Raw genomic sequence first — 26,928 nt, 5'->3', positions numbered from 1 at the left:
TGGCGGAACTACAAGGGTCGCAACGGTCGCAATCGCGACCGGGCCCTGGCATTCCGCCTGTTGAGGGGGGCCCAGAGAGGAAGGAGCGGGCCCGCACACAATCTTGATTGTGTACGGCCTGGCTCGCTATGCCCGATACATAGCCTCGGGCACTAACCTGCCCGACGCTATGCATCAGCCTGCTCTGACGGACCTAAGCTTGTCCGAGCAGAGCAGTGAGTGGGGGGGGGAGCATACGACAGCATCAGGATGGATGGCGGGGTGATTTACCTTCTCACCGGTGTTCCTTCTAAGACTAGGTTCACACCTAGGCGTTTCGCGTCGCGCGTTTTTACCGCGGTTCGCGAGTTTTCGAGGGCTACTTGGCTGTATCCCAATGGAAACGCGCGACCAAAACGCCCCAAAGAAGTACATGTACGTAGGCGTAGGCCGTTTTGTAGCGTGTTCAGACGGGCTGAAATACGCCCAGGTGTGAACCATACCCATAGGAAACAATGGGATTTCCGTGTTTGAGCGTTTTGCACAGCATTTGAACGCACTACAAAACGCCCAGGTGTGAACCAGGCCTAAGTCCCCACAGAACACCGGCTCCCTCTCTCCTCCCGCCGCTCTGCAGGCACTGCCAGGGCCAGCTTTGCACCTGAGGGCCCCGGGAACGAGGGGGAGGAATCTAGGAGCAGTGTCAGGCAGAGGGGGAAGAGAGAGGACCAGCAGCCCTAACCCTGCAATCTGTCACCCGAGGCCATGCAGAGCCCTGGTGAGACCGCCCGTATGCCTGCTCAGACCTCCCGCAGCCCTGGTAAGGTATGGGAGAGAGTGTCTGCCTGCTGGGAGCTGCTTTAAAGTGTTTCTAACCCCTCAGGTGTTGTTGCATATATGTACGGCTATCAAGCAGTAGATATATGCAAGAACGTTAAAAAAAACCCTTTCAAACCGGTTTGGAAAAAAAAAGGTATCAAAATCATGGTTTTTTTTGGGGGGGGGGGGGGATATAAATGCTTTCTTGCACCGGGGCCCTGAGGTTTCTAGTTATGCCTCTGTGCCACAGTATTGTGGCCGTTAACCGAGTCCTGAGTCCTGGTGCCTCCCTGTACCCTGAACATTACTCCGTGGCTCCCCTTGTGTTGCCTCGCTCCCCACGTTTCACTGACCCTGTTGTATGTGATTGTATTTGCAAGTTACTACTTGCTTGTGGTGACTTTATTTCGGTGTCTGTAATAAACTCTACATTTATAAGCTGATTGGCATTGTCTGGTGTGGTCACGCATTTGGTCCTCCCGTGTGGGTGCCTGCATGCGGTGTGCGGCGGACACCCGCGCATGGTACCCCCTGACACCAGTAAAAGATAGGAATGTGATATTTTCACATGTCTTCCTTCCAATGCGCTCACCCAGCCAGCTTTGTTCCAGAGTCTGATCATTACTCTACAATGATAAAAACATGGGGTTCAGGTTTGGGTGGGTCCCACACTTTGGGCATCGACATCCAGTGACCCCCCCTTTCCATGCAGAGTGTTTTTCGATGGAGATATCTGTTCTCTATGGTCAGGTATACTTTATTATGCTTCTAATGTTTTCATTAAATCAAAGATAAATAAACTTTTTACTTTAAACTCGGTAACAAGGACGAGAGGCCATCACCTAATACTGGTGGAGAAAAGATTTAACCACAAGGGGGCGGAGGGGATTCTTCTCAGTTGGAGCTGTTACGGTCTGGAACTCGCTGCCGCAAGCAGTGGTATCGGCTGAGAGTATTGAATCGCTCAAAAAGCATTTAGACAATTTCCTCAGAGACCGCAACGTACAGGGGGACAGGTACTCTTAAAAAAACTAGACCACACAGGGATTCATGCACTCACACACATGCACAATCACACACACCTGCACAATCACACACAGACACACAAAGGTTTGAACTTGATGGACCTGTGTCTTTATTCAACCTCAAATACTATGTAACTATGTAAGATCTGTGTCTGTTCCATCAATGATATCAATCACTTACTGATAACAGTCTCCACATTCAGGGCCGGATTTACTCTCCCTGCCGCCCCAAGGCCAGGTTCTGCAACAATATCTTATTATTGTTTATTTTTTATAATTATTTTCTCATTTTTTTATAATTTGTTTCTTATAAATTTTTTTTACTTTTTAATCACCTTTTAATTTTTTTATTTAATTATTTCATATTATTTTTTAGTTTTTTTTAATCAATTTAATTTTTTTCACGTAACTTTATTGCTATTACTGTGTGATAGCAATTGGAGGTGACAGGTTCTCTTTATTGACCCCTGTCACCTCCAATACAGGAGTTCTAGCACAGCACTGCGCTGGAACTCCTGTGACAGGTGAGAGAGGAAGAGCACAGCACGGCACAGCCCGGCACGGCACAGCACGGCACAGCTCTCCCCTCTCACTGTGTATACGGAGCGGCACGGTTACTTATAACCCGGCCGCTCTGCTCCCTGCAGTGAGGAGAGACTCGGTGGCGGAGGACGGAACCAAAGGAGAGAGGTAAGTGCAAGGGGGAGGGGAGGACGGACGGACCGGCTGCACACTGTTTACATGTGATCTCGGCGACATCGCCGAGTTCACATGCAAACGAAAAATCGTCTGCCTCACTCTACATTTAGCTCGGCTTGTGCAAAGCAGGACTGAATGTAGAGAGGGCAACTTCCCCACAAGGACACCGCTGCCGCCCCTCTGCGCCCTGCCGCCACCACTTAGCTAAACGCATTTTCGGGGAACTTCCACTTCTTCAGAGCTGAGTAGCTGAGTAGTCCGATGTGACATTTTTCTTGCTTTGTTTGTGAATACAACTGGAAGTTCCCCGAAAATGCGTTTAGCTAAGTGGTAGCGAGACCCTGCATCCAGCAGAGCTCCCGGACTATTCGTCCATTTGCACAGCAGTTTACTCAGTGAGCACTACAAGTCCGATGTGACATTTTTCTTGCTTCGTTTGTGAATACAAAGGGGTTGATTTACTAACCTTATAAACACGCCACAAACATGTATACACCTCTGTAGTGTGTTCCCTCCCAGTATGATCTATTGGTGGAATCTAAACACCTTTGTAGTGTGTACACACCCAGCAGGTGTGTTGTGCAAAGCCCTGCATGAATTGCAAGGTGATGTTGTGTAAATTAGCTCTACGTTGTGTTTTTTGCGTTGATGAATGCAGGAATGTAAATGCATGAGCTAACCATTTCTGTCTAAACTGTGAAGCAGAATTATATATGCATCATGTGCATGATTTTTCCATATATGGCATTAGTGGAAATATGCTTTTAGAGACTTTTTGGTTGATAAATATGTTTTGCTGTGTGAAAATCACACGCACCTGGTGCGTGCATGTGTTTAGGTTAGTAAATCACCCCCAAAGTGTCTGTTTTTTTAAAACTATTTTCATCAACTAAAGGATCATTGCACCAGGTCAGGCGCCCCGGTGTTTTATTTTCTTTTCCATAACATCCCCCATTCAACTGTCTCAGAAAATGAGTGTGATGACGGGGAAAGGGAAACAGGTCGCACACTTTGCTTTCACTTCCCTTTTTTACTTTCATGTATTTATTGTTTTTTGACAAAATAAGAAATTGCAACAGTGGGATCAATTCACAAAGCTCAGCGTTATGAGAGTAGAAGTTCATTTATCTCTCCTTATTTTACCACTCTTTATTTTACTGGCTGAAACGTGCAATTCACAAAAGCCGGAATCGTGAATGCACACGCAGTTTAACGTTGCTTAAAAGGAGAAGTATTGGGGTTATGGCTTTCCCCATAGTTCTCCTTAGGGTAACGGGAGGACACAAACTAGCGTCCTCCCGTCACCCTAGGCTCAGTATATAGGGAGCTACAGCTCGCGGTATACTGAGACGCCGCCGCTGACGCAGATCCTGACAATTGTGCCTGGATCCGCCCAGCTGCGTGAGTGACAGCTGGCTCTGCCTATCTAGAGGCAGAGCCTGCTGTACCCGCCCCCTCCCCCGTCCGTTCCGCCAGTCAGCGCTGGCAGATCGGAGCGGGGAGAAGGGAATCCAGCCCCTCCCCTGTCCCGGCAGAGAGCCGTGACAGGATCGAGAGGGGAGCGAACGCCGGTATGTGTGCCCTCACCTCCCGATCTACTGAGCTGACCTGCGACAGTCTCATTGTCACAGGTCGGCTAGAACTATGAGGTCAGTGAAAAGCCCCTCCCCCTCATAGTTCTCTTTTAAACAAGTGTTATTTTAGCATCACAGACTTTATTTGATCTATTACTGTGATAAAATAACGTTTTGGGTGTTATTTTAACACTTTTGCAGTGCATTTTGGTAGCAGAAGGGGTGGAGCAGATGTCCAAATGACCGTTATACTTTTACCACACAAAAGGATTCCACATATAAGGAAGGAATATATTCCGTATGCGCCACATGCGTACTAATTTTAAATTGGGTAGAGAAGAAATCATATAGAAATAACAATAACATTTTTTCTGAACGGAATGAATATATGAAACATTACATTTATTTAGATCTACATCTGTTGACAATCAGACAGTGTAGGGAGGGCAAGCACTTCTCCTTACCAGGTATTCTTGATATTAAATATGTTGCATGGAACAATTCACTTGCTCTACAACCCCACTGAAGGGTGTCCCGGGGACATTTGATTTTTCGTGTCACGTGAGATTTGTCACTAACCTCTAACTGTAAAATAAAATCATCTACATTTGTAGAAGGATAAAAACTGTAGAAATGACAAGTAATAGGCCAAGGCATCTTGGCCGTGTTTGTGGGAGGAGTTGCGCCGGCTCCCCTCCCCTTAAGAAGGGGGACTGGGAGCTCCTCGTCACGTCACGGCGAAGTCGCGTCTGACCCTCCCGACCTTCCCCAGGTTCTATCATTTCACTAGAGCGTGCCCACTTATTTGGCACGCTGACCACAAAATCATGGCACACATCAGGTTGGTATCAGTAGGGGTCATGAAGATTCGGAAACCGAAGTAACTCTGACCACAACTACATGCCGCCTCCTTCTTCTTCTGTATGCAAAAGCATTCTATCTTATCACTCCAGTTGTTAAAATAACGTCCGAATAGTTAATTTACCACTTCTTAAAAATAAGCGTTTTTGAGTTTTGTGAATCGACCACCTTTACACAGTAACTATGTAACAGGCGATATCAATGAAATAACGGCCAAAATGAAGAAAATAAGCTTTGTGAATTGACCCCAATCTATCAACTGTGCTGTCTCTGCGATTGTACCGCCTTTCCCCAATCAGCACGGCTTGCCTTCATTCATCGATTTTTGTCGCAAGGAAAAAAAGTTCAGAGGTTTGTTTTAGGTTACTCACAAAAAAAAAAAATGTTTTCGGTTACTCACAAAAAAAAAAAAAAAAAAGCAGCACACAGGACAGCGGTAACATAAGAAGAGGAATAGTAACCCAGAGCCACCAATCAGGAACTGTCTTACCTGAAACAATGCCTGTAAACTGAAATCATAGTGGTTGTTTGTGTCCTCCCGTTACCCTAAGGAGAACTATGGGGGAAAGACTGAACCCCATAGTTCTCCTTTAAGCACAAGTTTCTCGGGAAAATCGTTCGAGATGTTGGTCTGAGATGTTACTTTTATGCTTATTGATGACATTACGGATTCACAAGGATTTTTGGAGAAGCGCGATTCCCCTATTTATGGACATAACCCTGGCTTCCTCCATAGATACAATATAGAGAGCAAGTGTAGCCACCCATCCCCAGAAATGGTAGAGATGTTGGTCTGAGATGTTCTTTTTATGCTTATTGATGACATTACGGATTCACACAAATTTTTGGATGACCCTGATTCCCCTCTTTTTGGACATAACCATGGATCCCTCGATACAATGTAGAGAGTGTAGCCGCCATCACCTTCTGTGAGGTGGCTACTAGACATTTAGTGATTGCCGGGGGCTGTAGTTGGCCTGGTTGGATTATAGTGGCAATTATCTGGTTAATTCTCCGTGTCTGATGAGAGACACTGTAGTGTATGTACAGCACAGCAGCCAATCACTGGGTTTCTCTCAGCCAGTGGTGCATGCTGGGATAGGGTACATATACTGGAGGGATTTGCCATGTGCTCCGACTAGCCGGGGACCAGCCATGGAATAGGGCTGGGTGCTGTTCAGCCTGCCCCACAGGCTGGTGTGAGGGAAACGTTTCCCTGAGGCTTCCAACATGGAGGAGGTCTGTGTTGCTGTCAGAGGAAGAGACCCAGGACCAAGGGCGGCTCTTGAAGTTTCCAGGAACTTAAAGGACTTCAGGAGCATGGCCGGTGTCTCTCCTGTTGAGGATCTGTGCTCATCCGTGCTCATCTGCTACTTCAGTTGCTATCCGCTGTCTCCCAAGTGGATCTACACTGATAAGCCAACCAGGTCTGGTGAGTCTGGAGTCTATGCCTGTTACACCCTGGAAGCTTAGAACCCCTATACCCTCTCTCCCCCAGTAAAGGTGTTCAATCAAAGTTATTTAGCATTATACTACCAGAGTGCACATCAGCTTTTGTGGGAAATAGAAGAAGGGCGGATAGTGCTAATGGGTGGGCAGCTGAAGATCATACCCTAGACCAGGGGTCAGCAACCAGCTGCTCCGGAGCCGCATGTGGCTCTTTCATCCCTCTGCTGCGGCTCCCTGTCCAGGGGCGGAACTAGCGCCGGGGCCTCGGGGCCTGAGGCTGTGTGGGGGGTGGCCCCAGTGAGGTCCGGTCCTGGGCACTTCTATCCGACTTTGTGAGTGGGGTGGAATGTGAGATCGCAGTCGGAGAGAAGTGACATTTCAGGACCGATCAGTTGTACCAGGACAGATCGGTTCTCCTGCACATACGATTTGCACTGCCGATCTGCCCTGAAACAGCTGAGAAAGCGTTGAAATGCTTCACCTATTGGCGGTCACACATTCCACCCCTAAAAAAAACTGGGCAGGATCACATTGAAATGTGTGACCAGGTCACCAGTCACACATTGTAATGTAGTCACAAACTTTGATAGAACACCGTCATCAGGGGGGTAAGGCCCGGTACCCACGTGAGGGGTCTGGGCAGCCTGGGGGGCCTCTTACATGAGTATGAGCTGTACCAGGGGCGGCATGGCAGAGGTGACGGGGAGGGTGTGGAGGAGGCCAGGCCCCAGCAGCAGCAGGTAAGAGGAGTTGGGAGGAGGTACAGGGGAATGTGACCCCGGCGAGCAGCCCACCTGAGGGCCTGCAGAGCCCACCATAGTCTCAGATGGGCTGTGCAGGGTCTCAGGTAAGCCCAGAGTCCAGTGCGTTACTAAGCCCAGACTCCAGTGCTTTACTAAGCCCACATATACTTATATACATGCTATACAGAGCATAAAGGTAAAAAAACGATATATGCCGTGTTATCTTAATTTTAGATGTCAAAAAAGTTTTGTGGCTCCCGGTGTTTTTTTTCTGTGGGAAACGGGTCCAAATGGCTCTTTGATTGATTAAGGTTGCTGACCCCTGATGTGGGAGCAAATTGGATCATGTTTTATAAGGTTTTTTGCCTTCCTCTGGATCAACAGTGGTTATGCGGTTCTGTATATGTAGATGTTCAATGAATCATTCCTTTTCTTCTATTGGTTGAATTAGATTGACTTTTTTTTCCAGCTGACCAAGTTTGTAACTGTCAGCTTGCATCTCATATGACAGATTTGGTTTAATTTCAATATTTTGCAGCCTTTTCAGAAAGATTTTGTTTTCATTGACTGCACTGATTCTGATTAGACACAAGAGGCTGCTGTTGTATAGGAAAAGTAAGTGTGTGGATTAGCTTGTTATGCTGAATGGAATACGGTATTTATTTGTCTGCATTATACGGCTTATAGGGGAAAAAAAGAACCGCAGAGTTTGAGGATTCTGAGGTGGATGTAAAACTTTTTCACCAGAGACAGACTGGTTATTATGTTCAATAAAACATCACAACCCTCCAACCTTTACCTTCAGACTGAATTCACACTTTTTCCAGCGCGTTACTAAGCCCGGAGTCCAGCGCGTTACTAAGCCCGGAGTCCAGCGCGTTACTAAGCCCGGAGTCCAGCGCGTTACTAAGCCCACATATACCTATATACATGCTATACATAACATAAAGGTAAAAAACCATACATGACGTGTTATCTTCATTTTAGATGTCAAAAGGGTTTTGTGGCTCCCGGCGTTTTCTTTTCTGTGGAAAACGGGTCCAAATGGCTCTTTGAGTGTTTAAAGTTGCTGACTCCTGCCCTAGACAGACTAGAGATGAGCTGGGCATTCCAGCAGCTCCTTCGAGGGGAGCGTTACAAGAGTAAGTGTAGCCACCCTAGCACAGGAAGTGTGGTAATAAAACATCTATGGACTGGTAAGCTGCAATATATCACATTTTTGCTTTTGGGTTCAGATGCACTTCACCTGCACATTGTACGTTAGCATTTGTGTACAATATTCAATGTTTGCTGAGTTGTAACATTGACCATCAATGACTGTTTCTATGTTAATTTGGTAGGTACCGAGCGCCCCCCATCTATGGTGGTGGATCGTCAACGATCTCTAATTCGGAAACTGAACAAATACCTGAGCAGCAAAGACAAGGCCGGACCTCTGACCATTTACAGGATGAGAATGGAACATGTGAATTGTCAGAAGATATGGAATTTTGGAACAGCGAAAGCCGATGGGGAAAACAAAGTGATCATGATGGTTGGTGAGACCGGATCTGGGAAGACGACCCTGATCAATACCATGATCAACTTCATCTTTGGTGTGGAGTGGATGGACGACCACCGGATCCAGCTGATTGCGGAGAGTAGTGAGAAGAGTCAAGCCCACAGCCAAACATCTGGTGTCACCATCTACCAGATCAACCACGAAGATGAATTCCGAATCCCGTACTCCATAACCATCATTGACACTCCGGGGTTCGGAGACACCAGAGGGATACAATATGACGAGAAAATCATGAGGAAGATACGAGAATTTTTTCGTAAATGCCCATTCACTGAAATCGATGCCATTTGTTTCGTGGTTCAGTCTTCTTTGGCTCGGTTGACTCCAACACAGAAGTACATCTATGAGAACATCTCATCCATTTTTGGGAAGGACATCAAGGAGAATATAGTCTTCTTCACCACCTTTTCAGATGTCCAGGAGCCAAAAGTTCTCTCAGCAATCATTGAGGCTGACGTTCCCTGTAAACGATCCGAAGATGGACAACCTGTGTACTTCAAGGTCAACAACTGCATGACGTACGCAAATAACTGCCCCGATGAAGTGGATGATTGCGTCTACATGGCCCATCAACTACAGTGGAAGATGGGAATGAGAAACATTGAGAGATTTCTCATACAATTTTTGCCTGGAATAGTCAGCAAAGACTTAAGTTTAACAAGGGAAGTCCTAGCGGATAGAAATGCTTTGGAGGTAACCTTGGATGGGCTCGTCCAAAAAATCGAAGAGTTGATGTTTAAACAGCACGAACTGGAGCAAACGGAGAGAGCTCTGGAGGAAAACAAGGAGGAGATCGAAGTAAATGAGCGTTTTGAGTTCGAAGTGACGCAATCTGTCAAAAGAAAGGTCGTCTCGTCCGTAAACTCAACCAACTGCGGAGAGTGCAACTCCACGTGCCACCATGATTGCCTCGTCTACTTCAACCCCTTTGTTTATTTTTGCGAAGTTTTTAATATCAGCGGAACGTGTTGCGTGTGTGGGCATGACTCCAGTGCACACTGCACAGAAAGGTCTTACTGGGAAATTATGGTGGAGCCCCAAAGGAAAAGCTATTTAGATGTAAAAGAAAAATTTGAAAAGGAGGAGAACAAGGCGATGACTCCGGCGGATGTTCTCAGGAAGCTGAAGAACGAGATTAAGAAGGCCGCGGATGAGGCGCTGAAAATTATTCAGAAAGTTGCCAGGATTCTCAGACACCTCCAGGAGATCGCCTTAAAACCCAACCCCATGTCTGCCGTGGATTACATCCGGCTGCTCATCGAAAAAGAGAAGCGGGAAGGAAAGCCCGGATTCATGGAGAGGATTAAAATGCTGGAAGAAAGCATCGGAAGATTTGTTATTATCAATACAATTCAGTCTCAAGGAGCGGGGGTCAGCTGTGACGACACGTTGTCAGAACTGGTCACAGTGTCAGGACCGGATCTGAACCCGCGGCCTCTGCTGTGTCTGGCGGTGGCTCCACCTGCTGAGCCACTCTGAAACCTGGGATAGCTCCTTGCCTAATGTCCTAGTTTCTGCTGAACTCTGAACTCCTTGCTCCTCCCTTGAACTTCCTATTTTAGCCACGCCTCTGCACTTCCTGTTTGCCAGATTATTGTGCTCCTGCCAATATCTTGCTTCCTGCTCCCTCTGCGATACAATCCTCTCATACTGCTACCCGTGTACAGACCTTTGGCTGCTGATTCACCGACTACTCTCATCGTCTTCTGCTACATACCTGATACCTTTGGCTCCGGACCTCGGCTTGTTCGCTGACTACGCTTCTACCTGCTCCTCCACTACTACCCTGTGCTTGTGTACCGAACCCGACCTTTGGTTGCTGATTCACCTACTACTAGCTGCTGGTGGTTCTACCTGCTGAGCCACCTTAGAACCTTGGATAGCTCCTTGCCTGATCTCCTGTGTGATCCTCAGGTAAACCTAGTTTCTGCTGAACTCTGAACTCCTTGCTCCTCCCTTGAACTTCCTATTTTAGCCACGCCTCTGCACTTCCTGTTTGCCAGATTATTGTGCTCCTGCCAATATCTTGCTTCCTGCTCCCTCTGCGATACAATCCGCTCATACTGCTACCCGTGTACCGACCTTTGGCTGCTGATTCACCGACTACTCTCATCGTCTTCTGCTTCGTACCCGATACCTTTGGCTACTGACCTCGGCTTGTTCGCTGAGTACGCTTCTGCCTGCTCCTCCACCACTACCGTCTGCTTGTGTACCGAACCCGGCCTGTTATACCACAAATTTGCCTGCTGGACTCTGAGCCTGATCCCAGATCGTGACACAAAGCTTCTGACACAGCGGAATTACAGGACACCACTGGAAATCTCGATGGTCCCCATTTATTGTTCTCTTCTTTCCCATCTCCCATCTCTCAACCATTTAAAAAAAAAAAATATATATATAATAGAGCACAAGTGGGGGGAAATGTGGTTGTGTGCCTTCGGCTACTTGCTGTTATTTTTTCTTGACAAATGCAAAAAAAATAAAAATAAAGCAGCTAATAATAATAATGATGAATACATGGACAGATATAGCGAACTGGACTTGTTCTGTAATGTTGAAGATATGTCGCTGCTCAGCCAGCTATCTTCCTCAGTTCTTTTCATTATTTCAGTTCTATTGGTTTTCGATATAGAGTACACACAGTGCAATGATATCGTGTGGCAGTGCATGGCGATGCCGCGGTGTAGTATGGCGGCTTTGGCACCCGGGACTCTCAGCCAAAGGGGGCTGAGAGGGTCCAGAATGTGAACCATGTTACAAGGAAGCGCCTGGCTTTTCAGGTCCTTCCAGGTTTTCCTAATTGTAGCCGGCATCTGGAGCTCTGGAGATCACGAAAGGTGCCCACACACCTTACGACCGCCGCAAGACTTTGTTCTTGCGATGGTGGTAAGCTTATTGAAAGCTCGTACGATCTGCCCATCTTGGACGGGCAGGTCGTACTCGCGATCATCGAAAGCCCGCCCCCGCTTCGAACGCTGCAAACGGGCAGGATGCGCGTGCAGTTGTCGAACAAGCAGGCCACTAAGGTCTCGTTCACACCTAGGCGTATTGCATATGCGCGTCCGTCGCGCGTTTTTTTTACCGCGATGCGCGGTAAAAAAGTTGCGCGACAAACGCGCGTTTCCGAAGGCTACTTGGCTGTATCCCAATGGAAACGCGCAACAATGGGGGGGCGTGGCTTGCGATGATCGAGAGTGCGATCTGCCTGTCCAAGATGGGCAGATCGTACGTTTTTTTAATCACTTTACAACCATCGCAAGACTAAGGTCTTGCGATGGTTGTAAAGTGTATGGCCACCTTTAGGCCCGGTTCACACCTGAACGTTTTGTAGCGCGGTCAGCGCTCTACGAACGCTCTACAAAACGCTCAAAAATGAAAATCCCATTGTTTTCTATGGGTACGGTTCACACCTTGCCATATTTCAGCCCGTCTGAACGCTCTACAAAACGGCCCACGCCTGAAAAGGTACGGGAGCTTCTTTGCTGCGTTTTTGTCGAGCGTTTCCAATGGGATACAGCCAAGTAGCCCTTGGAAACGCGCGGGAAAAATGCGCGTCACACGCGCATATTCGATACGCCCAGGTGTCAACAGAGCCTCAGAGTTCTGGGTGAGATGAGATCTCCAGTCCTGGAGAGGTCAGGAAGGTCGGTGACCCAAGGGACCTGTTGGGCGCACTGCTGAGAAAGCAGAGTGACTGCTCACGAGGGGTGAGCAGTGCGAGTTTCTTGGAGCTGTGGAAAGCTACAGAGCGAAACTAAAAGACTGCCCTTTATGTTGCTGCTGGAAACTGTCTTGTGCAACATGGGAGGTCTACATTTAGCCCGGCTTTTCCGGTCATCCTCCCCATTCTTCTCACGGCGGCCATTTTTACTAAGGGCAGATTAATCCATTTCCAACGCAGGGCTAAACGTAGAAAACAAATTACCACCCAGCGCCCGGAACTGCATGTCCCGGGCATCGGGAGATTTCAAACCGCTGCCGCCCCTCTGCTCCCTGCCGCCCCGAGGCCGGGCCTCGGTGGCCTTGTGGGGAATCCGGCCCCCGGATGTAATGTGCCCATGCGTTGCATCCTGGGAAGGTGACATCAGCAGAGCATTGCTGGGAAATCTCATCTGTAATCTCACGAGATCTCAGGGAAAAGGCATTTTCCTCCCCTGAGATGATGTGCGTGGTCACATGTCCTAGTCACATGCGCCAGAGTTCCAGGAAGTAAAGGGAAATGGATTGATCTGCCCTTAGTAAAAAATGGCCGCCGTGAGAAGAACGGGGAGGAGAAGAAAAATAAGGTACGTAAAGAATAAAAAGCCGGTAATTATCTGTTTGTAGATTGTTGTTACGAAACATTTCTAAAGGTGACTTTCTTGTTATTTCAAAGATATGGGTGAGGTTCCTCTTTAAAACCCCTGTCAGTTTTATGCAATTTATCCCATTGAGGAGATTTCCCTCTACTTCCTGTCCAAGAGACACAACAGGAAGTGACATAGAATCTCTCCAAAAGTGAGGGACATTCCTCTCTTAGCCAGTTTTCACCGCTACATGTGAGAACTGCATAAGAGGGGAATGTCCCCCACTTTTGGGAGTTATTCACAAAGCTGCCGAGCGAGTAACCCAGCCGAAGTGAAGTGAGCCGTTCGACTAATCACTCCGGCTCAGTACGGCTGAAATCATCCGTACATCGGCTGCCTTTGGTGCCGAAGTGCAGAGGGTCTTCCATTCAGTCGGCCCAACATCTGAATCAGCTGAGCCGACGCTCAGGCAGCTCACTCGCTGCCGTTCGCCCCCATTCTCATAGGGGTGGAACGGCAGCGAGTGAATAGCCGCATTCCGCTCGGCTCTTCTGCTCGGCACCTCCGTGGTACTGAGTAGAATAGAAAATAAGAATTGAAAAACGATTTTAACCACTTCCGGGCCGCAATACGTCTATAGACGGCGGCACTTTGAAGTGGCTAAAACAAGAACACGGCTGCTGCAGCAGCCGTGTTCTTGGTTTGGGTGTGGCCGGAGAGAGATTCAAGCGGCTTCCAGCCGCTGATCTCTCCTCCGATCACTGGACCCCGGAAGTGATGTGTATTGCATCACTTCCGGTGTCACTGTACACAGTCTCGGGCTCTTAGAGCCAGGAGATGAAGCTGGGCAAGCGGATCTCTGGCTTCCTCAGCTTCTTTGGGGTCCCCTAGGTGACATTAGGGGTCTGCAAGACCCCTGATGTCTCCAAAAAAGAGGACCTGTCACACCCTGTCTGCTATTACATAGGGTGCTTGTTAGCTCCCTATGTATGAGCAATAGGGTTAGTGGGGGGGGAAAAAAAATAAAGTGTTAAAAAGTTTTAAAAATGAAAGTAACATATAAGAAAAATTCTGAAATGGACAAAAAATTTTTTAAGACCCCCGCCGTCCCCCACGTGCACGCACATAGACACGCAAAACACGCGTCGGTGCGCCTACGTGCAAAAACGACAATTGCGCTACCAATGCATGCCGTAAAAAGACACGCTATGTTATAAAGACGAATGTTTGGGAAATTAGCCCCTCCCCCCTTCGCTCTTCGGGAGCCAGAGTTTTTTTTAATGGAGATTCTAGGACGTTTTCCGTGCCCTATAAATCTTGTCGTCGCCCCGTTCAGGCGATGAACATCCGCATGCTGAAGAAGCAGCGGAATTGTCTGTAGTGGATACAACAATCTGGCAAAACTAATCATATTCAGAAGATGTCTTCCGGTTTTGAAACATTCCGCCCACTGTATGAGAGGCCACACACACAATGCTGTACGTGGCTCTGGGGCCCCTGTGTTATGCTGACATGTAGCCACGTTAGGACCACCATACAAGCCGGCTCCTGGCTTCACATACAAGAGATCCGGGTGGCTGTGAAGCCATCTGATCACCTGTATGACCCTGAATGTGTGCTACTTCCCCCATCCACCACCCTATATACCGAGCCCACTGTCCCTTATGTGAGCTGTGGACCGGCATGGTGGATATCCAGGTAAACCTCCAACCCCCCCCCCAATTGGAGAATGGCAGACCTGCAGGCATTGCCGGGATCACTTGTACTAAACAAGCCACGGCTTCCTGCTGTACATTTAGCTCGGCTTGCCCAAAGCAGGGCTAAATGTAGAGAACTACCACCTGCCTAGCCATCGGGAGATAGGAATTCCACACCCCTGCTGCCCCGGAGGCCGGGCCTTGGTTGGCCTTGTGGAAAAGCAGGCCCCGCGGATATCTGTGGATGGACCAGAAGGAGGTCAGCAGAGATCCGTGTCTGGCCTCTCTGACCTCCTCTCTGGTTACTGAACCCTGAAAGCGACGACAAGGTTTTCGTCACTTCCGGTCTCGGGCTGTCATCCTCTGCCCAGCTGCTGTGGCCTGGAGAAGAAGCTGGTGAAGCGTGATCTGCGCCTCATGAGATTCAGTGAGGTGCATAGGGGGCAATAGGGGGTCTAATAAAGAGGACCTGTCATTTCTATTATGCTATCACATGGGCTTGCCGGGGAAGGCAGGCATGGAGCTTCCACATGATATAACATTGAGTCATTAGCTGGGCTGGTTTTCACCTGGTGATTATTTCTCAGAAGCAGAGTTAGAGGAAGGACTCGCTGAGGGCCCCGGCAGTGGTTTTTCTGCTGCACGCTGAAAAAGGGAAATTCCGGCCCATCTGAGGTCTTTCTGTGTTGGAGATACAATTAATACTCAGGAATATTTTGGGGGAAGAATTAATTTCTGTTTCAATTGAGGGGAAGCCCCAGGATTGAGTCCCTCACCCTGGGATTGAGTCAGGTCTACAGGGTATTTCAAGGTTGGAAGAATCCAATGATTTGGAGGGGGAGGGGCCCTCAGGACTGGCTATATAGTGTACATAACAACGTATATATAACAGGCAATTGGGACATGAAACCCAGTTCAATATTAATCAAATTTTGCAAAATTTTCCTAAGACTAATGGAGGAATTAGAGACTTCCAGCTACGATTTTTACTCAGGGCCTCCTACTGCCACCTGACGACTGGATGTGTCTAAACCGTTCTTCAGTCCCGGGAGCTGAAAGCTTTGGAGGGGCAGTAAGCTGAACCCCCAACTGGTCCCAGATAAGTACACAGGTCCCCATTCTGATCTTTGGCAGGAGTCCTCCATCATGGACCTCCATGGTTCCATCTCCCCAGCATATGACCACCACCTTCTTCTCCAAACCAGCTGCTCTATATTGTGCCCCCGAGGTATGGGTCGCCCTCCCCTGTGAAGATGCTCGGCCATATGTTGTTCAGACCTGTCGTTACTTTGATGAGGACAGTAAGAGTTCCTCTATGGGATGTCTTTCAACATTACACAACAGCGTATACTTCCTTCTCTGTTCAGTCCAAGACCTGCGCCCACAGACGGGAAACACTCTCTTGCAGCGTTAGCCCTGATGAAGGGGGGGGGGCGGGGAGCTCTTCCTGAACTTAGTTGGAACCCATTTGGTATTCTCGTCCTTTCACTCACTGTTTACCTTCTGGAGACCTTCCTGGACTCGGCGGTATCCATGGAGACGACTTCTCCCATAACCTGGAAAACCATTTCACTGAACCCTGAGAACCTCTCACCCCAAAAGAGTCCAGAACCTCTCACCCCAATAGAGTCCAGAGCCTCTCACCCCACTAGAGTCCAGAGCCTCTCACCCCACTAGAGTCCAGAACCTCTCACCCCAATAGAGTCCAGAACCTCTCACCCCACTATAGTCCAGAGCCTCTCATCCCACTAGAGTCCAGAGCCTCTCACCCCCACTAGAGTCCAGAACCTCTCATCCCACTAGAGTCCAGAGCCTCTCACCCCACTAGAGTCCAGAGCCTTTCACCCCACTAGAGTCCAGAACCTCTCATCTCACAAGAGCCCAGAACCTCTCATCCCACTAGAGTCCAGAGCCTTTCACCCCACTAGATTACAGAGCCTTTCACCCCACTAGAGTCCAGAGCCGTTCACCCCACTAGAGCCCAGAATATCTCACCCCACTAGAGCCCAGAACCTCTCACCCCACTAGAGTCCAGAACCTTTCACCCCACTAGAGTCCAGAACCTCTCATCTCACAAGAGCCCAGAACCTCTCATCTCACAAGAGCCCAGAACCTCTCACCCAACTAGAGTCCAGAACCTCTCACCCAACTAGAGTCCAGAGCATTTCACCCGACTAGAGTCCAGAACCTCTCACCCCCACTAGAGTCCAGAGCCGTTCACACCACTAGAGCCCAGAATAGCTCACCCCACTAGAGCCCAGAACCTCTCACCCCCACTAGAGTCCAGAACCTCTCACCCCACTAGAGTCCAGAACCTCTCCCCCCCACTAGAGTCCAGAACCTCTCACCCCACTAGAGTCCAGAACCTGCAGCTGCAACACCGATCTTCTGCCTTCATATGCTGGGCCCTCTAATTCTGCAGTTACCCATCTCCTGCCTCGGCCGCTGGGCTCTGTAGGTTGCCCCGCTCTAGAGACATAACCCGGCACGGAGCTTATAGGCCGCACTTCCCCCGGACTCACCACCACGGCGGTGCCGATGAGCACGATGGCCGCCTGGATCTCATCCCGGGGGTCCTGCGGAAGCTCCTCCGCTGCCTGAACTCAGAGATTTGGGTGCCGGTTTCCCAGGGAGGTCCGGCGCATGAACTGCCAGCGCATCCGGATGAAAGTCACACACACCAATACATTGCACAGCACGGTGACCGGGAAGAGGGAGGAGCTGCAGCCGCCACATATGTAGGAGTATACTCACCACCACGGCGGTGCCGATGAGCACGATGGCCGCCTGGATCTCATCCCGGGGGTCCTGCGGAAGCTCCTCCGCTGCCTGAACTCAGAGATTTGGGTGCCGGTTTCCCAGGGAGGTCCGGCGCATGAACTGCCAGCGCATCCGGATGAAAGTCACACACACCAATACATTGCACAGCACGGTGACCGGGAAGAGGGAGGAGCTGCAGCCGCCACATATGTAGGAGTAGGCGGCATTAGTGGACAAGTTGGTCTCCCAGTCAAAGAAGCTCAAGGTCCAGGAGTACTGGCAGTCATTTATAAATCATTTATAATATCATTTTTTTTTTCCACTTACCTAACTGGTTTGGGGGGACAGCATTTTTTGGCGCCCCCCTGGAAAGTGCCGCCCTAGGCAAATGCTTAGTTTGCCTTGCAGTAGATACACCCCTGGGTGCCTGCAGCATATTCTGCTGGTGACAGCCTCTCCGTTCCCTGCAGCACAGCTGCCCGTACATGCTGCGGCGGCTGTGCGGCAGGGAACGAGCGGCACTCTCTGGGGGGGGGGGGCCCCCTTCTTCCTCGCTGGCCCCCCCCCCAAGTGGCGGAACGCCAGGGCCCGGTAGCATGTCCCCAGTCTCCGACTGTTTCCTGCAGCATGTCCCCATTCTCCGACAGTCTCCTGCAGCATATTCTCAGTCTCCGACTATTTCCTGCAGCATGTCCCTAGTCTTCGATTGTCTCCTGCAGCATGTCCCCAGTCTCAGACTGTCTCCTGCAGCATGTCCACAGTCTCCGACTGTCTCCTGCAGCATGTCCCTAGTCTCCAGCTGTCTCCTGCAGCATGTCCCCAGTCTCTGTCTGTCTCCTGCAGCATGTCCCTAGTCTCCAGCTGTCTCCTGCAGCATGTCCCTAAACTCCGACCGTCTCCTGCAGCATGTCCCTAATCTCCGGCCGTCTCCTGCAGCATGTCCCTAGTCTCCAGCTGTCTCCTGCAGCATGTCCCCAGTCTCTGACTGTCTCCTGCAGCATGTCCCTAGTCTCCAGCTGTCTCCTGCAGCATGTCCCTAATCTCCGACCGTCTCCTGCCGCATGTCCCTAATCTCCGGCCGTCTCCTGCAGCATGTCCCCAGTCTCCGGCCGTCTCCTGCAGCATGTCCCCAGTCTCAGAGTGTCTCCTGCAGCATGTCCCCACTCTCAGACTGTCTCCTGCAGCATGTCCCCAGTCTCCGACCGTCTCCTGCGGCATATTCTCAGTCTCCGACTATTTCCTGCAGCATGTCCCTAGTCTTCGATTGTCTCCTGCAGCATGTCCCCAGTCTCAGACTGTCTCCTGCAGCATGTCCCTAGTCTCTGACTGTCTCCTGCAGCATGTCCCTAGTCTCCAGCTGTCTCCTGCAGCATGTCCCTAGTCTCCAGCTGTCTCCTGCAGCATGTCCCTAAACTCTGACCGTCTCCTGCAGCATGTCCCCAGTCTCCGGCCGTCTCCTGCGGCATGTTTGGTGCTTTTTATTACAAGTAAACCCATTTGCAGAGATGAGGAACACCCGGAATTTGTACTGTACATGTGATCACAGTCAGTCAGTCTGAGGATTATGTAACATATATATATACACGCACACGCAGAGACTGTAAACATGTCAAACTGACGTGTCTGCATTTCCTCCGCCGTGATTCAGGATTTGGGTACTGCTGCTGCTGAGTTATTATGTCATCTGATAGGAAGAAGGTGGTTTCCCGTCTGTGGTGGTATGAGGTTGGTGCTGGTTCAGCGGAGCCCTGTGCTCAGAGGTCCGGCACTGACCCGGGCCGGAGTCACCACCAGGAAGTGTAACACAACCCCCATGGACTCCCAAAATGAGATTTACACAGCACAGCCCTGCCCGGCGGGGGAGGAGACCTGATTTTTCTCTGCTGCAGTTCAGAAACACTTACAGGTCTTGCCCCTCCCCCCAGCCTGTGACTGGACAGTGAAAGGAGAAGCAGCAGAATGATGAGGACATCTCTCTGTAACTCTGCTCTGTCCTTCTATCAGCATGCCCTTTGTTAGCACATAAGCAGTGCAACACAACTGACTGGCTCCTTGTGCTACTTGTCCATCCCCCGGCCTGTGACAAGAGAAGCAGCAAACTGGTGGGTTCATCTTTCTATCACATTGCGCTCTCCTCCTATCAGCATGCCCCTTGTTAGGACTCAGGACTTGGCAATGCACTGGACTCAGGATTTGGCGACGCACTGGACTCAGGACTTGGCCACGCACTGGACTCAGGACTTGGCGACGTGCTGGACTCAGGACTTGGCGACGCACTGGACTCAGAACTTGGCGACGCACTGGACTCAGGACTTGGCGACGCACTGGACTCTGGACCCACCTGAGGTCCTGTAGAGCTCTGCAGGGTCTCAGGTGGGCTGGTCGGGGTCCATTTCCCTGAGCATGCAGCTCCTTACCTGTCACTTTGGGGCCCCGGCCTCCTCCACTTCCACCGGACCGCTGCTGCTGGGGCCCGGCCTCCTCCTCCCCTGTCAGTGGGCTCCCCCAGCCTTGGTCAGGTCAGTCAGTCCGCCCCTGGTAGGGGCCCCGAGCCCCCCAGACAGCCTGGGCCCGCTTACATGGGTATCGGCCCCCCATGATGGCGGCCCCGTACAGAACTGTTGTGTCTTTGATATCTTCCTGGAGGTCAGCACGATGCGGGGGCGGCATGACAACCATCAGCTAGTGTTTGAGAGAGGAGGCTCCGTGTTGTCTGTGGATGAACGGTGAGCTCAGCCAATCACGTGACCCGGTTGCAGGGTTTGTATTCACCTTTTCTGGAGAGAGAAGCGGAAGCTCCGAGTTACTTCTGAAGAACACAAATGCTGAAGGAAGTCTAGACAGGCGTAACAGAGCGGCGATGATGAGTCTTCATTAGTCACATCGCTGGCTGGAAGACAATTTCCTTTTTTATTTGGGAGATTAAATTTGTAACATTTTATATCCTGAGAAACAAAAAGAGATTTTCATGTTTGTGTCCAGCCAATCCGCTTCTCCCATTCCCCGTTTATGGATCTCATCGGAATTCAACGACACAAATGACTATCCCGAAGTTGGCCGAGCGGCTCAGTCGAGCCGAAGGCACATGGCAATATGTTTTTTTCTTCTGACATCGGAGCCGTCGTCAGTCAAAAAGGAATCTCCCGGAAGCCGGCGGAGAGGTGAGAGGTGTTTTCATTAGCGATCAAAATTATTTTAATCGATCAAAAAGTTTAACAATGAATCTTTCATTTCCACAGCCCTAATTTTTTTTTTTCTACTTTTTTAAAACTGTTTTTCTATTCTGCTCGGCACCACAGAGGTACCGAGCAGAATAGCCGAGCCGAATGCTGTTCGACCCCATATGAGAATAGGCCGACCAGCAACGAGTAGCATGCCGGTGGTGAATAGCCGAACAGCGTTGGGCTCACTTCACTTCGGGTCGGTTATTCACACGGCTGCCCCTTTAGTTTGTTCTAAGAAAAACTTCTCCGTATGTCTTTCCTTTTACACATTGTATCTCCTGTTGTAGGTGAGTGAACTCTAAAGCTGCCCATACACCTTGCGATCATCCGACGACGCTCTTCGTCCAATGATCGAACCGTCGCACGGCGGCCCCATCCTGCCACGATTATCGCAAGTTGCAATCAGCGGTAATTAGAAGAAAGCACCTGGACGCATTGCGGTAAATTGACCGCGCGTAACTTCATCTGCGCATGAGCAGAGCAGGTCGTACGGATTTTGACGTACGGAAACGCCACCGACCTTGCGAAAATCGGCTGAAGTTTTCTAACCTGCTGGTTGGTCAGAAGTCGATCGATTGTGCAGTAGTTGCGGTTGTACGCTGACCATCGACCTTACGAATATCGGGCGAAAACGCGATCGCATACGAAAATCGGCCGATAATCGTAAGGTGTATGGGCAGCTTAAGACAAATGAGAGAAGGAAAAACCAGAGCACGCAATATTCTCCTATACTCAGGGCCGGATTTCCCACTAGGCCAACCAAGGCCCGTCCTTGGGGCAGCAGGGAGTAGAGGGGCAGCAGGGGGTGAGGAATTCCTATCTCCCGATGCCCGGGACATGTAGTTCCCAGGCGCCGGGTGGGTAGTTATTTTCTACATTTAGCCCGGCTTTAGGCAAGCCGAGCTAAATGTGCAGCGGGGAAGCCATTGTATGCAGCCTGCAGGTCTGCCTGGGGGTTGGCTGGTAGGGGGGTGCATTGAGGAACCTGTCCTTGAGGCAGCAGAGAGAGTGAATGCGGCACTGCCTATACTATAAAATGGAGTCCTGGAAATGTGTCTCTATATCTCATCTTTATCACTGTCAGGATACCGTGCACGGGTGTCCCCACACCGCATACAGGTATCTATGCGGGAGGACTAAATGTGTGACTACACCAGACAATGCTTATGGGTGTATAGTTTATTCCACACACTGAAAACAAGTAACCACAAGCAAGTAATAATAGCCAACTAAAATACAAAACAACATAATTACACACAAAGGGTAACAGGACAAGTGAACCTGGGGAGCAATGCAACACGAGGGGAGCCACGGAGCAATGATCAGGGTACAAGGGGGCACCAGGAATCAGGTAATGGCGACAATACTGTGGCACTGCAGGGAGGGATTAAATACGCTCCCAGATCAGCATCAGGTGCTGCCTAATTTCTGACACCTGCAGGTGAGCACTGGAAGTGCAGGACCTGGTCACAGAGTCGCAGTGCCAACTGGAGGCGCTCAGGTCCCTGACAGCCACTGGCTGCCTGGAGACACCTGCAGGGGAGCCCTGGAACTGCAGGATCACCTCCAGTTAGGACCGCACTATAAGAGGTGCCTTGGCGCGGCTGTGCGGCTTTCACATTTTCTGCAGAAGAAGTGTATCCAAACCTCTGTTTTTAACCTTAGTGGTGAGACAAGTTTTTTTACATGCCGGCTGCTGAATGTGCCAGGAAAACTTTTTGCTAATTAAAACAGAAGGTATTTGCTTTTTTTGTACAATCAGACGCACAAAAAACGGGGATCCATAAGAATCTGGAATTTATCTTTATTTTTAAAACTTTACTGTGATAAATTCCAGATAAAATCCAAAGTCAAACATATTATAGCAAATACACCACCATTGTATCTCTCCCACACCGACACCTCAATGGCGATGTATTTGCTATAATATGTTTGACTTTGGATTTTATCTGGAATTTATCACAGTAAAGTTTTAAAAATAAAGATAAATTCCAGATTCTTATGGATCCCCGTTTTTTGTGCGGCTGATTGTACAAAAATTGCTAATGCAGTGGGAGCGCACTGCAGCCTGCACTGCCCCCCGGTGAATGCATTGACCGACAGTCGGAGGCGGTATTGGAGCGGTGAGTCTTTGGGGCTTTTTTTAGAAGGTATCTGCTCGTCTCACTTCCGTGACTTCCAACAAGGGGTATACTGCGCATTTTAGGTGGGTGGAGCCATAAAAATCATTCCTTTTTTCCCCAAGTGGCTAAATGTTAGTTCAGATGCCACATAATATTAAAGGAGAACTATGAGGCGAGGGAAAATCACTCATCCTCATAGTTCGAGCAGACGTGTGACAATGAGACTGTCACAGGTCGGCTCAATAGATCGGGAAGTGAGCGAACACATACCGTCGCTTGCTCACTTCTCGATCATGTCCCTGCAGGGCCCCCCCCTCCCCTGTCCGATCCTCCAGCGCTGACTGGCGGAACGGACGGGGGAGGGGGCGGGTACAGCTGGCTCTCCCTCTAGATAGGCAGATCCAGCTGTCAATCACGCAGCTGGGTGGATCTCAACGGTAATGTCGGGATCCGTCTCAGTATACCGCGAGCTGTAGCTCCCTATATACTGAGCTTAGGGTGACGGGAGGACGCTAGTTTGTGTCCTCCCGTTACCCTTAGGAGAACTATGGGGGAAAGCCCTGACCCCGTACTTCTCCTTTAAAGAGCTTGTAATACCAAACTGCATACAGCTGTTCCAGGCTAGTTGGCCATCGTCATTGCAGTGTATGGACACAATGGCTTCTATGGAGTAGAGCTTATAAATAATCTATTTTCTAGTTCTGTGATGGAAGTGAGACATGCAAATAGCTTCTGTTTTTAGCAGACTCTACTATGTTACTCACATAAAGAAGTGGGGGACTTTTTGGTTTATTTTAGCCCACCATAACCTGTCTGCAGGGCCGGATTTCCCACAGGGCCAACCGAGGCCCCCGGCCTTGGGGCAGCAGGCAATAGGGTTGCAGCAGGGGGGTAGAATTCCTATCCCCCAACACCCAAGACATGCAGTTCTGGGCGCCGGGCGGGTAGTTGTTTTCTACATTAAGCCCGGCTTTGGGCAAGCAGGGCTAAATGTACAGCAGGGAAGCAGCCGCTTGCTTTGTACAAGTGATCTTGGCTATGTCATCGAGATCACTTGTATGTAAAGGGGCAGCAGGGGTGAGGAATTCCTATCTCCCGATGCCTTGGTGTGTAGTTGTTTTGTACATGTGATGCAGGTCTGCCATTCTCCATGGGGAGAGGGGGGGTGTGGCGGGTAGGGGGCGCATTTAGGAACCTGGCCTGGGGGAAGGGGGTGTTTTTTTGGGTAGGGGGGCGCATTGAGGAACCTGGCCTGGGGGGAGGGGGGTTTGGCGGGTAGGGGGGCGCATTGAGGAACCTGGCCTTGGGGCAGCAGAGAGAGTAAATCCAGCCCTGCCTGTCTGGCTTTGCCCTTGTATATTATTCAGTGTTTGTAGACGTGTTATGAAGATATCATTAACGACTGTATGTCGATTTTGTAGGTACTGAACGTCCCCATTCTATGCTAGTAGATCATAAACGATCTCTATTACTGAAACTGAATAAATACCTGAGCAGCAAAGACAAGGCCGGACCTCTGACCATTTACAGGATGAAAATGGAACATGTGAAGAGTCAGAAGATATGGAAATTCGGAACAGCGAAAGCCGATGGGGAAAACAAAGTGATCATGATGGTTGGTGAGACCGGATCTGGGAAGACGACCCTGATCAATACCATGATCAACTTCATCTTTGGTGTGGAGTGGATGGACGACCACCGGATCCAGCTGATTGCGGAGAGTAGTGAGAAGAGTCAAGCCCACAGCCAAACATCTGGTGTCACCATCTACCAGATCAACCACGAAGATGAATTCCGAATCCCGTACTCCATAACCATCATTGACACTCCGGGGTTCGGAGACACCAGAGGGATACAATATGACGAGGAAATCATGAGGAAGATACGAGAATTTTTTCATAAGTGCCCATTCACTGAAATCGATGCCATTTGTTTTGTGGTTCAGTCTTCTTTGGCCCGGTTGACCCCGACACAATTGTACATCTATGACAACATTTTATCCATTTTTGGGAAGGACATCGAGGAGAATATAGTCTTCTTCACCACCTTCTCAGATATCCAGGAGCCAAACGTTCTCTCAGCAATCATTGAGGCTGACGTTCCCTGTGCCCGATCTCAAGATGGACAACCTGTGTACTTTATGGTCAATAACAGCATGGCGTACGCAAATAACTGCCCCGATAAAGGGGGCAATCGTGCCTACCGGGTTTATGAACTACAGTGGGAGATGGGAATGGAAAGCATTGGGACATTTCTCATACAATTTTTGCCCGGAATAGCCAGCAAAGACTTAAGTTTAACAAAGGATGTCCTAGCAGAAAGAAACGCTTTGGAGGTAACCTTGGATGGGCTCGTCCAAAAAATTGAGGAGGTGACAGGTAAGCAGAATGAACTGGAGCAAACGGAGAGAGCTCTGAATGAACACAGGGAGGAGATCGAAAAGAATGAATATTTCGAGTTTGAAGTGACGGAAAGTGTAAAAAGAAAGACGGACTCATCTCTGTACTCGACCAACTGCTACGAGTGCCACTCTACGTGTCACCAAGACTGCCTCGTGTACTTTGACGTCTTGGTTTACTTGTGTGAGGTTTTCTATTGGAATGGAACCTGCAGCGTGTGTGGTCACGGCGGGAGCAAGCACTTCGCGGAGACGTCTTACTGGCAAACGTTCGTCAGACCCCAAAAGAGAAGTTATTTTGATCTTAGGAAAAAATATAAGAAGAGAGACAACGAGGTGATGACCCCGGCAAACGTTCTGGAGAAGCTGAGGGACGAAATCAAAGAGGCCGAGGGTGAGGGGCTCAGGCTTATTCAGGAGGTCTCCAAGATTCTCAAACACCTCCAGGAGATCGCCTTGAAACCCAACCCCGTGTCTACGGTGGACTACGTCCGGCTGCTCATCGAAAAAGAGAGGCGGGAAGGGAAGAGCGGATTCTTGGAGAGGATTGACATGATGGAAAAAGCCATTCAAAATATTGTTATTGTCGGCAACATTCAATCTCAAGGGGCAGGGGTCAGCTTAGTCAACATAATATCAGAAGCCGCCAAAGTTCCTGACACTTCTAAATAAGGAGTAAAAAAGTGATTTAAAAAGTAAAAAATAATGAGAAACAAATTATTAAAAAATAAGAAAAAAATATAAAAAATAAAAAAAAAGTAAACGATAAGATAAATAAAAAATTAAAGTAAAAAAATAAATAAAACAGTGATAAAAAATACAAATAAACAATAAAAAAATGTAAACTAACCCTGCGCATTGTGGAACCTGGCCTTGGGGCAGCAGGGAGAGTAAATCTGGCCCTGAGAACAGGCTGTAAACAATATCAATGTGTACCTTGGGCTACTCTCTATATCAGTGGTTCTCAACCTTTCTAGGGCCGGGACCCCTTGGTAACATTTGCCAAGTTGTGGTGACCCCCCAACCGTAAAATTTAGGGATGCACCAATACTAGTATCTGTGTGGGCTCTCGGGAGGCTATGCGGGCTCTCAGGTGGCTAGTGGGACTCTCTGTGGTGCCCAGTGCGGGCTCTGTGGTGCCCAAGCACTTACCTCCCCTAGCTCCTGCCTGCTCCCCTCTCTTTGATCCTCTCCGGTCGCTGATGCTGCAGCGCCATCTAGGAGAACTGACAGTGCCATGCTAGGAGGAGGCTGAGGAGCCTCTTACCTAGAGCAGCACAAGGCACGTGGGGACCCCCTCAACTGTGGGTTGCGACCCACTTTTGGGATCGCGACCCACAGGTTGAGAACCACTGCTCTATATGTACCATGGAGTAGGGGTAGACAAACTCCAGCCCTCCAGCTGTGGTGAAAATACAACTCCCATCATGCATCTGCCTCTGGAAGTCATGCTTGTGGTTGTCAGAGTCTTGCAATGCCTCATGGGATTTGTAGTTGCACCACAGCTGGAGGGCCAGAGTTTCAGGGATCTCAAGTCTCCCTGATGTTCAGGGAGTCTCCCTCTTTTGGACAGCAGCTCCCTGATGTCTGCGAGAGAGGCATTTTCTCCCTGAAAGGTTTACTCTGAGTAAACCTTTCCGATAAGATATCAGTGGGTAAAGTTTCAGAGTGAGGCTTGCCTCCTGGAGGAAGGTCATGTGATCTCTAGAGTAGCCTCAGAACGAGGCTTG

At 49.4% G+C, this 26,928-nt stretch overlaps 2 protein-coding genes across 2 annotated transcripts; both read left to right on the top strand.

Annotated features, from left to right (window-relative positions):
• Positions 1-744: 744 nt before the first annotated feature.
• LOC108803232 lies at positions 745-16,107 on the top strand. Its single transcript, XM_018575073.1, has 4 exons — positions 745-799; positions 8,490-10,119; positions 15,828-15,994; positions 16,061-16,107. Exons 1-4 carry the CDS (start codon positions 745-747, stop codon positions 16,105-16,107), a joined length of 1,899 nt encoding a protein of 632 aa, XP_018430575.1.
• Positions 16,108-24,284: 8,177 nt separating this feature from the next.
• On the top strand, positions 24,285-25,870 carry LOC108803231. The gene has a single exon (XM_018575072.1). The coding sequence runs from the start codon at positions 24,332-24,334 to the stop codon at positions 25,868-25,870; it is 1,539 nt and encodes a 512-aa protein (XP_018430574.1). The 5' UTR covers positions 24,285-24,331.
• Positions 25,871-26,928: the final 1,058 nt, after the last annotated feature.

The sequence above is a fragment of the Nanorana parkeri genome, unplaced genomic scaffold, assembly GCF_000935625.1.
Source record: "Nanorana parkeri isolate BGI_ZX_2015 unplaced genomic scaffold, ASM93562v1 scaffold3513, whole genome shotgun sequence".
In the NCBI taxonomy this organism is placed as follows: domain Eukaryota; kingdom Metazoa; phylum Chordata; class Amphibia; order Anura; family Dicroglossidae; genus Nanorana; species Nanorana parkeri.
This window is presented reverse-complemented; position numbering and strand designations above follow the sequence as displayed.